The 11,592-nt window shown below is 33.0% G+C and overlaps 2 protein-coding genes across 5 annotated transcripts; both read right to left on the minus strand.

Annotated features, from left to right (window-relative positions):
* Positions 1–1,731: 1,731 nt before the first annotated feature.
* Positions 1,732–7,208, minus strand: LOC145319124 (uncharacterized). Of its 3 annotated transcripts, none has more exons than XR_013879694.1 (4): positions 6,750–7,208; positions 6,200–6,280; positions 4,386–5,618; positions 1,732–1,851 (listed from the first exon to the last, which is right to left on the minus strand). XR_013879694.1 is itself a non-coding variant. In XM_080160984.1 (3 exons), exons 2-3 carry the CDS (start codon positions 6,275–6,277, stop codon positions 4,791–4,793), a joined length of 906 nt encoding a protein of 301 aa, XP_080017110.1. In that variant the 5' UTR covers positions 6,278–6,280; positions 6,750–7,208; the 3' UTR covers positions 1,732–4,790. The 3 variants fall into 3 exon arrangements, 1 of the variants encoding a protein (XP_080017110.1); XR_013879695.1 differs by having other exon boundaries at positions 4,364–5,618; XM_080160984.1 differs by having other exon boundaries at positions 1,732–5,618.
* A 1-nt stretch (position 7,209) lies between these two features.
* On the minus strand, positions 7,210–9,671 carry LOC145319125 (uncharacterized). 2 transcript variants are annotated; one of them, XM_080160985.1, is made up of 3 exons: positions 9,576–9,671; positions 8,207–9,071; positions 7,210–7,940 (listed from the first exon to the last, which is right to left on the minus strand). In XM_080160985.1, exons 1-2 carry the CDS (start codon positions 9,648–9,650, stop codon positions 8,433–8,435), a joined length of 714 nt encoding a protein of 237 aa, XP_080017111.1. In that variant the 5' UTR covers positions 9,651–9,671; the 3' UTR covers positions 7,210–7,940; positions 8,207–8,432. The 2 variants fall into 2 exon arrangements, with proteins under 2 accessions (XP_080017111.1, XP_080017113.1); XM_080160987.1 differs by having other exon boundaries at positions 7,210–7,877; positions 8,064–9,071.
* Positions 9,672–11,592: the final 1,921 nt, after the last annotated feature.

Consider the following 11,592-nt stretch of genomic DNA (forward strand, 5'->3'; position numbering starts at 1 on the left):
ACATCACATTAGACCTTGATTTTAAAGATGCTTCTAGGGTTGGCAATCCGAATCTGGGATCCGCCCAATTTTTGGCCAATTTTGGAATCCGAATCCGGAATCCGTTTTTGATGGTTTTTCGTTTTCATGTATTTTTTGGAATTCTAATAAGGTACCTTTTTGATTGAAAGATTTGCAACAAATTTCACATATAAATGGCTTTTATATTAAATTTCAAGTTTAAATCATCAAAGAATGCGATATTTTTTCACCTGTATGTGTTTATGTGTCTAGTTAAGTTATTATTTCTGCTAAATGATTTCTTACAAATAACACATTGAAACTTTTCATTGCTTTGGACCTGATTTGTTTGTGATGAAATATCTTTCTCTATTGCAGGAAAGTGTTATTTATCATCCATATTTGTCTTCTGACTAGAACCTTCCTAGAATAAATGCAAACTCAACAAAGAGACAACATCCATACAAGAGTGAATACAAGTTTCTGTTAAGGGTTTCTGCTTAAAATATTTTTGTCCCAAAAATCATTGATTCAAAATTCATATATACCTATGGGATAATGATATCATACAAAAAAATAAATGTCAAAATATTTGAAATCAGTAAGACAATTCTAACATACCTACCTAATTATAGAAAAGATTCGCTTTTCAAAATGTAACAAAAATCTAACAAAAAGTTGGAAAAGTAACGGCTGTTTAGCCGTTTTTTTTGCCTATTTTCAGGGCAAATTAATCATTAATTGCGTAGGAATCAACTTTTTAAAACATATTTTTGGTTTAATTAATGTTAAAAAAATGATAGCAATAACCATTTTTAAAATTTCTAGTTTTAACAGCTATACTACCGGCTAGAACCATTAGATAAGGTTTTTGAGCGACAAAAATTATTATTCATGCAAAATTTCAGATTGAAATTCGAATTCTAAGTGCCATTTTATCATTAATTACGAGATGGTTGCATTAACCCCCCACCCCTTTTTTCCGTTGTCTATACACATTTCTGCTGCTGACAAATCCAATTTGTCTAAATTGAATAAGTATTTTTAAGGCAAAGTAGAACGATGTCTGTCTGTCTTAAGATTAAGATCTCGGTAATTGCTAAACCAACTGTGCTCCACTCTCAAAGGAATATACATACTGGTCTTGTGGTGGTTTTAAGCTATTTTCTTGGTGATGGGAAACCCTCACCCCAGCAATATAAAAAAAAAATTAACAAAAACAAGTAAGGAAGTGGGGGGGGGGGACTAGAGGCTATGAACAAAGCCGCTAGTATTATAAATATTTCATATTACACAGGTGGGGTTTTAATTAATCAAGACAAGGGAGGGTAAATCTTAAAATGAAAATTATAAAACCCGCGAAATTATCGTAAATGGGAACGTGTAGGGGAAGTATCAAGTTCGAGTTTGGAACACATTTTATTAAATCCATACACAAAAGTAACAGGATGTCTTCTGTGTATATTTTTACCGAAGGATCTAGCTAACCACTCAACCGATATGGGTCTATTTCTAATCTAGCATCAAATTGGTCCTGGAAAGGTTATTAACTGTTTTTACATTCACCACTCTCCCAAGAGGAATCGCCCCGAAAAAAATATTTCAGTGTGTTTTTTTTAACTTGAACCATACCTATTTCTTTCATTTTGATAATCAAATACTTTTACATTTTTACTCTATTCCTGAAAAATTAACATGTAAAAAATCAATATAAAATAAAAAACAATGAAATACAGTAGAAAAATGAGTAGGTATTTATTTACAGATATTAGTATCTTTAAACAATTTGAATATATAATAAGTATGTTTTAACAATATTCATGCATCTAGATTTTCTTATCAATATTTCATCTAAAGATAGGGTTGGCAATCCGAATCCAGAATCCGCCCAATTTTTGGACCCATTTTCGTTCCAGTATCCGAATCCGCAATTGAAATTAAGGATTTGGATTGTTAATTTTAAGGTTTTTGTAGCACTTAAAAAAAATTGTATTTAAAATGCGGCAGAAAAAAAAAACAAAAAAGTATTTTACCTACCTATTGTTAAATAACTTTAGGTAAAATGGTAGGTAAATCAATTTTTTTTGTATTTTATTTTCTCAGTAGCTTTTCATGCTTATTTTAGGCTAGGTTAGGTTAAGTAAGGTTTAGAAAATGGCCACTGTAACCTGTAGCGGCTAGAATTTTAAAAGGGGAGCTTTTCTATACTTAGGGTCGGTCCGTCCGTAACGTTTAGCTCTTTCCGTTAATTTAGGCATGTTTGAATTGTCCTATCAATTTCAAACTTGACATGGTGATTCCTGTAGTAGTTAGGTACGATTTTTAGTTTCTTAGTATTTTTAACTCTATTTGACTCATTTAGATTACCTAACATTATCAAACACATAGAAGAAAGTTTTAAAAACATTTTAGTCTAACTATTGTATAACTGCATTTTAACTGCTTTTTTTTATAGGTATATAAGTAATGGAATGTCTGTCTATATGTACCAAAATAACTCTAACCACTGAACTGATTTAGTTCTCATTTACATTGTAGCTTGTCACGGGTCCTTGGAAGGTTTATAACCATTTTGGGGGAGGGTATCCACCTCTGAAATTAAATTGCCCATGGGGAAAAAATATGTAAATTTACACCGAAAATATGTAATATTAGCGGCTACACCCATATAGACCTTTGGGGGCATTCAATGAGGGAAGATGATGAATTCATTAACCCAATTAAGATTTTAAAGAAAAAAAAATATTTTTTGGCAGGAGGAACATCTTTTTTTTGGGGGGGGGGGAAGGAAATTTTTTTCTAGGGGGTGATTTCTATTTGGAGGTTGTTGATACCTTCCCCCTAAATCAGGGTTGGCAAACAAAAAACCCACCCCAAAACCCACCCGGGTTTTTTGCCTTCTAACCCACCTTAAAAAACCAAGGTTTTTTTTGTTTTTTTTTTAAAGAAGCAAATATTGTTTTAAAAACAAGTTTATTTTTCATTATTTATATAAAAAAAATATGTTTTTATTGACCCCTTGAATGTATTTAACAAAGGAACAGACTCATTACTCTCAATAACATTACTCAATAGCATTCAGATCTACATCTAGAAGTTCATTTTCAATATCATCAACTTTTAGGATCTTTAGATTTTGCATTTTTCTGTTTGTCCTGTAAATGGAAGCCAACTTTCCAGCTTTCGTATGTCATAGCCTATCCTAAATATTAAAAGAATGGGGAATAGTCCCTTAAGTATCATCGCCCCATAAGGGGCGATTCGTCGTATTTCTAAAATGGGTTTTTATAGGTTATTTTAGGTTAGGTTATATTCGGTTAGGTTATTGCCTCACAGGGTTAGGTAATTGGCCCCCCGAAGGGGCTAGAAATAGAACAAAAGCCACTGTAAAAAATACGAAGAATCGCCCCATAAGGTGCGATGTTACGAAAGGGACTATACCCAAAGAATGGACCTAATTGGTTTCATGACACGGTAGTTTTCTTTGTATTTTTATAGTAGCTATTAATAGGTTATTTTAGGTTAGGTTAGTTAAGGGGTAATGATTGCCCCGCATGGGTAGAAATAAGAGAAAAGTTACTGTGAAAATACTATAAAACTCGCTGCGCAATAGAAAGAATCGTCTACTATATATTACTAGTGGCTTCGCCCCTGACCTCTAGGGGCTTTGCCCCAAGAGGTAATAGAAAAAACAATATTACCAGATGCATCAAAAAAATTGAGGGGGATTTTTTGTTTTTTTTGGGGGGGGTTGTCGGTGTCCCACCCCTAAGAAAATAGCTTAAAACCACCACAGGACCAGTATAAATATTCCCTGAAGAGTAGAATTCAATCGGTTCAGTGGTTACCGAGATCTTAAAGGACAGACAGCAGACGGACAGATATCAATACATCATATAGGTATTATTTAAGCTTTTACAGTAAAAAAAACTACCTATAAGAAACAAAAAACATAAAACCATGCAAAAGAGAACCATATTTGGCAGTTATCGAGATCCTTCAGTACAGACAAACATATTGTTTCTTTATATTAAGGATTTATCAATATTTTTCAAAATCCCTAATAATCTTTTTTAAAAAAAAAAAATAAAACCCGAGTTTTATTATTAAGAAACCCACTGAGTTGGGTTATTTAAAAAAAACGGGTTTTTCCAACCCTGCTACTAGTGTTAATGTATGTCCTACAGTTTTAGAGCTTCGCTTTTATGGATGTTGTCATCCTTGTTTTCATTTTAAAAGACTTCAAAATATTGCTAGAATCCGCAATCCACAATCCGAAAATCGACAAAAAAGCAAGAATCCGCAATCCACGGATTATTCTGCTATTTTTTGGGCGGAGTTTTGTAAGAATCCGAATCCTAACCAAAATTGGGCGGATTGTTAACCCTGAAAGAAACTATTTAGCCTTCAAATTTCCCGCCCGTTAAATATATCCTGATTTTCTTTATTAATAAATTAACAGCTCAATAATGTACAAAAACCGTATAAAAAAAAACTTTTTTCTAACGGAAAAGTCGCAGCAAATTTGTTTTCTTGAATAAAATAAACATTTCTAGAAATAAAATAAAACATCACTTACAAAAAATTATCGATAAAAATTTAGCTTGAACAAGTGGCTTTTAAAAGCCCAATATATTGTTATTTACAAAAATTAAAACATTAGGTAGTATGAATGCAACATGGTATCACCAGTTTGATTTTGATTAAGGCAGCCAGACAGCTGCTGAGTGGCTGCTAGGAAGCAATCAGTTAGAGCAGCTGAGTTTGTGGATATGAATCTTTGAGAAAACTCATTTGTAATTCTGACGTGGTACTTTGCGGCCGGTTGGAAAAATAACAACAGACTGGCGGTTGCGGCTAAATTCATCAAAAAACGAGCGGCTGCTGACGGCGTCTGCTTGTGCCTGCGCCTGAGCGGCGGCCAGAGCTTCCGCAGCCGCAAGAGCTTCGGCTTGTGCCTGAGCTTCGGCCTGAGCCTGGGCCTCGGCTTGCGCTTGAGCTTGTGCGCGGGCCTGCGCTTCAGCCTGAGCCTGTGCTTGAGCTCGTGCTTGGGCCTCCAGTTGAGCCTGTGCTTGAGCGCGAGCTTGGGCTTCTACTTGGGCCTGTGCTTGTGCTACAGCTTGGGCCACAGCCGTAGAGGCCTCCGAGGCCCAACCTCCGCCGCCTTGCATCTTGCAGACGTTGGTTTTAAGATGCAGAGTTAGTTTAGTCTTTTGGGGAAAAGATTCCCCACAATCTTCACATTTATATTTTAGTCTCTTGTGATTTATAGATTTGTGCACTTCCAAGTTATACTCGGAGGAAAAAGATTTAGTGCATATTTCACAGGAATATTTATATTCACCCTTATTGTGTGTGCTCTTGTGCCTCGCCAGTCCACCTTGAGTTGTGAATGTTTTGCCGCAAATATCACAAGGATTTTGCTCTTTCGGAGGCTCCTGCTTTTTCTCTGCCTTAGGGGCGACAGCGGCCAAGTTTGCGCTGGTGGTGTTGGTGGTCACATATTGAGTTTGTCCACTAGATACGGCGGATGTCACGTATTGTAGAATGTCATTGCTGGATCCCTGGATTCCGATGCTGGGTATGTTCAGAGTGGCGCTCTCTGTGGTCACGTGATACTGAAAATATTTTTTTATTATAATAGTTACCTAAAACTGACTATCACCCTATTAGTAACTTTTTAAATCTAGCACAAAGATACTTAGCTAAAAAATAACAAAATAACCCTTTCGTGTATTTTAAGTATTAGTGACATCAAACGTTGTTACCAACCAATTAAGATAAAATTAAAGCTCTCGTGATTTTTGATCCAGCGAAGAGGAGTATGTGTTAGTAAACTGTGGGGACAAGAATAATTTACAACCCAATATAACCTACCTCCCTGCCGTAAGCTAACTTTATCAAAAGAAATTAATAGATAATAAGTCTTATTCAATCTGGACAGGATAGGTAATAGTTATTTTTTGCATAGTATTATAGACAGTTTCCCGATGATAGGAAGATTAAAAATTATGAAATTAGGTTCAATTCTGTTGGCCCCAATGGAGGGAAGGTCTGAAAAAAATTGGTATTAATTTGTTATTTCAATTTTATTATTCGTGAAATTTGTCTATATTACGATACGATGCATGATTTTTAGTATGGGTTAAAACCAGTTCTTATCCACTGGATATTAACGGTCTTCGAAAAAAATTCTTACTCTGATATCATTTGACATCCTATTGTGATCTTTCATATCAATATCTTCACCATACAGAAATTGCCTCGTGAAATCCATTTTCTTAAAAATATTACTTATATACTTTTTTAAATACAATTTTTTTTCCTCTGAAAACTGACACCCTTTGCATAATATCCAAAGAAAGGTTGAAAGTTAGCAAGTCAAAAGAAAATAAAACAAATCTAAAATCCGATAAAAACTTCTTAGATACGTCTTTTTTCAGGAGGGGTAAACAGACACATCCTAATACTTTTAGAGTCAAAGAAAAACTAAAATTCAAAGGGAAAAAAAACTAGCAAGTGACTCTTACAGCAGCGCTACCAATTACAACATTAAAAAGCAACATTATTTTGTAACATTACTTTTACAGATAGAATGCAACCCCTTACCCCTTTCCCCCCAATATCAAAAACTTGTTGGTCTCTCTAAGGAGGGGAAGGGTGGGGGAAAGGAGAATACCTAATAAGTGACAAACTTTCAAAATTTGATATTTTGTCGCAATTTCCACCTCTTAACAGTTTGTCATTACCTGGCAATAAAAGATCTGGACAAATTCACGAAATATCACTAAATGTTATCTGAAATAAACATATAGGTAAATTAAATATCTGTTACCTAAATAATATTAAAGTTCAGGAGTTAGAAGTTGATTACATTAGGTGAAATAAAATGCATTTATTAAGTATATCTAACGTTTCATGGATAACAAAGGGATACATTTATACAATTAAAAGAAATACCTAGTAATAATGGGATAGTTCCATGAAAGGCAGTTAATGGATTTAGGTTATTAACCTAAGGATCCTTAATTGATTTTAAATTTAAGTTTAGTATTAACTGTAGGTATTAAAAATAACTTTTTACAATTATGTGTTTTTGTAACAGTTTCCATTACAGCAAAAAGAAAATATCTTTTTTAGTCCCGCATTCCTTATCATTATTATTATCTAAACCTGACTCGTATTTTAATCTCCTATCATTTTAATTAATTCTGAAAATAAGATTTGTTAGAGTAAAAACTAACAGAAAAATGCTTGTAATATACAGCAAATACTGATTTACATACTATCTACAATCAAAGCTTACATTATATACAGCGAACTAGGATAATATCAATAATTTCATATTCTGTGTAAAAGAGAATAAGGGAAGAACATTACAAATACAACAACTTTAATCTCATGGCGAACATTTTCTTTTTAAATATTTACAAATTAACAAGTAAAGTAATTTTAAAAGGGATAGTTTTATGAAGAGTATTAAACTGTATAAGTTAATAATAGTGTTTGTTTTTGTGTAACTATTAAGCTAGAATAATGAAATTAAGAGAATTAAACTTTCTGATTTGTAATAATTAAAGACCTCATTGGTTTGAAATACTTATCAACATAAATCAAAGGACACAATGTAACTTTTTATATTGATAAAGTAAGGCATAATACAGTTCAGTAAAAAAAGGGGCGAATTAAAAATTTTATTTAATACTCTCCCTTGACTATCCCTATGTGAATAATTCAAACATGTTATTTTTACATTTACATATGTATAGGTTAAATTGAACAGGTGAGTTTAAATATTAATTACATTAATTAAATGGCTAAGTTTACGTTATATAGATCTGATGTTTACATTGTTTAGGTAACTTCTTAATTAAGAACTTGAGTATTTGCGATATTTAGTAGAATAGAGAATACAATTTTTGGTTTGTTTCTGAATATATCTATAGTTTAAAAGGTAAATACATGGAACAACAATTCTCTATTTCTTATTTTCAAATATTTAAAATCTTTAATCATTATTTTATGTTTTAACGATTTAGGAATAATTTTAATTAGAAACTAACCTAAATTGAAAAATAAGAAACATTCCATTTTATCTCCCTAATACCTACTTGTTGTAGCTATTTACTTTCGGTAGGTAATTGAAACATTAATAATCTAATTTTTATTCATTATTTTAAAGTGAGTTTTGTTTCCTTGTAAACACATTTAAAAAAGAAATGGCTTAAAATAATAAAAAATAGTAAAAAACTTTAACATTAATTAGGTATTTTTATATTGATTTAATTTACTGAAAAACTAATAAAATATCCTAAAAGCAAGATAAATGCTGAATAACTTTGAGTTTCCGCTAAATAATTCAACTTATCTAATCAACTTGTAGAGAATCTGCTTTTATGCGGCTGCTTCAGTATACTGCGACTCATTGGCGGCTACGGCCGGTATCCCTGGAAATAATTCTGCTGGTGGGCGGTCGGGGCAGTTGGCCATCCCTGCTTGACGGCTGCGTGGAGCTTTATGTGATGGGCCAGTTTGGTCTTCTGAGAAAATGTTTCTGAGCACATGTCACACTTGTACTGCTTGTGGTTGATAGATTTGTGAACCTCCATGTTGTACTGAGATGAAAAGGTTTTGTTGCACACATCACAAGTGTGTTTAAATTCGCTAGCATGAGTTGTTTCATGTCTTGCCAAGGTCTCTTTATCTTCAAATATTTTCCCGCAAATTTCACAGTTAAACTGGGGAATCTTGTGCTTGATGGACTTGTGCACTCCCATATTATATTCCGACGAGAAAGATTTGTTGCATATGTCACAGGAGTATTTGTAGTCGCCGGTAAAATGAATACTTTTGTGCCTCGATAGGCTTCCTTGGCTATTGAATGTCTTGCCACAAACGTCACACGGAAATTGTTCTTTTGGCTCCGGCTTCTTTTCAACCTTGCTAGTGGTAGTAGCTGCTGTCGAATACTGAGTTTGTCCGCTTGAAGCTGCGGAGGTCACATATTGTAGAATATCATTGCTGGAGCTGGGTAGGCCAACAAGATTGTTCCGGCTGGTAACAGCTTGATACTAAAATATAAAATAGCTTCATGATTTTATTCATGCACGATTATGAAAAGTTAAATTTAATTGAGAGTAAGATTAATTTTTATGAAAATTCTGCCCTTGAATACTAAAAGCCACTCGCAATTAACGCCGATTAAAGAAATTTTATTACTTACATACCCACAAAGATTATTTTTATAAAATTCGATTACTACAATTAATGAAGGAAAATAATCTAGCACCTACTCGTGACTGTGCATATATTTACAAAAGCGTAAAAACAATTCAGAACGAAAGTAAGTTACATTCACATAGTTTAATTAAACATCAGCAACAAGTAATTAAACATTTAGAATCTTAAAGAAAACAGCCTATTCAGATGCATAGTAATTATAAATTTTATAATTAGACAGAATTAAAAAGGCATGAGAAACCTTTTGGAACCAAAGCTCTATAAAATAATTGCATGATCATCAATGTAGTTATTTAGGTATAAACCATTAAAATTTCCATGATACACAGACTTACTCTAGCATTGTTAGATATATTCTGCTGGACAAGTTGAATTCCTTCGTCAAAAGTAAATTGTCTGTTAAAGTCCATATTCAAACTTCTGAAATTAAAATTTATGTTAGATATATCTTTTTATTTAACTTTTAAACACAACATTATTTGTTTAAAGGAAATAAGTTATAAGTGAGAAATTTTATAGATATGTCGCTATATAAAAGTAGCATTCTCTATAATATTTACTTCTAATTAACAAAAACATAGAGCTTTTATGGCAAAAAAGGTTTTCATAATTTTATGTAACTTTGGACGCCGTGTTTACAAGTTTTTGTTTACTAGCGCAAATGCTCCGTATTCAAATTATCAACTTTTGTCGTCTTTGCTAGAAACATGATTTTTATCATTCTTATTCTCTCATATATACATTTTTAATAAAAAAAGGTTTGATATAATTATCAAATAAATTTTAGATATTTTATATTTAAGTATTCGGATGTACGTGTGCTTTTTACAACCGTTTCTAATATAATTTTTTAAAATTATCAAACAAAGATGACTTTTGAGATAAATAATTTGCTGAATGTAAACAAAAAAAAAGTTTTTAAAAATTATTTACTTTTATAATTTTTACGTGATTTTAAGAAATAAGACAATAATAAATAAATCAAAGTTCATCCCAAATCATGATGTTCAAACTGATCCTTACTTTAGTAGAATAAAAAGTCAGTGGCGTGCGAAGCACTTTGTCTAGGGGGGGGGGGCATTTTGATTATATATACTAATTCTAAATAAGGGCGTTTTAAGGGGTGGGATTATTTGATTATGGGCCTCCTAGTCCTTATCCCTTCTTCCCCATCCCTATTTCCCATTTATATCCCCCACCTCTTCCCCCCCCCATCTCTTCTCCCCACCCTGCAATGACCGAAGGGAAGGGAGCTAGAAAGCATCTTCGAAAAAATAGTACAGAAGATAAATTAACCTTCCCCCCCCCCCCCTCCACCACAAAACATTTTTAATGGGTGGAAGGGGATGTTATAAAATCTCAGCAGGAAGGATGAATAACCCCAGTAAAAAAAATTGGGGGGGGGGGGGGAGATAAAAACACTCATTTTCAGGGAGTAAGGGAGGGGACAATGGATCGAATAATCAATTTTTAGGAGTCTCAGACTTTGGGGACTGGCTTAAAGGGAATGTGCAAGAATTTAGCAGTTTCTGACTGAGTTTGGGGACTTGCGCATAGAATGCCGCTACTCGTTATGTATGTTTTGAATATTGCAGACGGGGAGAAGGAATAAGGGAAGTGGGGGGAAGGGAAATAAACACTCGTTGTGTTAGTTTGGAATGTAGCAGACGGGGAGAAAGGAGAAGGGAGGTAGGGCAGGGGGCAAGGGAAATAAACAGAATAAAAAGGGGCAGTCATATTCTTGCTAGCAGCTGGCCGGGTCCAATAATCTTTTAATATAAAAATCACACCAAAAAACCTCAATATATTTCATCAAAAACAAGTTGTGATTTCACTTTACATGACGCTATGAAAATCTATTATTCAATTAACAATCCCTTTATAATTTCCTACAAATTTATTGGATTAAACTGGATTTCATGCCCTTTCTTTGATAAGTCTTATATTGAATTAATTGCCCATTGTCCCCTCCCTTACTCCCTGCTCATTTTGGAAATAATTTACCAAAAATTAACCTAATATGAAAAAATGATATTAAATATTTCTTTATTGTTTGACAACAAGGATGACAACATCTTTAAGTAGCAAAGCACAAAAAATCATTAATAAGAATACAGACAAGTAGATTTAAAGAGCATCTGTTGAAATAAATATATATTTTAGGTAGAAAAAGTCACAAATCCTTTTTCCTGTATGTTGTGTGATGACAGTCAAAGTAAATTACATACTGGATGCTCGCAACAGCAAAAATTTTATTTTTTTAAACATTATAATCCACAAAAAAATTTATCATACCACAAAAACCAAAGATATAATGAACTGTGTAAAAAATTTTAAAAAATTACTTGTCAT

Source organism: Acartia tonsa, chromosome 5, assembly GCF_053477335.1.
Source record: "Acartia tonsa isolate MP-2025a chromosome 5, ASM5347733v1, whole genome shotgun sequence".
Classification (NCBI taxonomy): Eukaryota; Metazoa; Arthropoda; class Copepoda; order Calanoida; family Acartiidae; genus Acartia; species Acartia tonsa.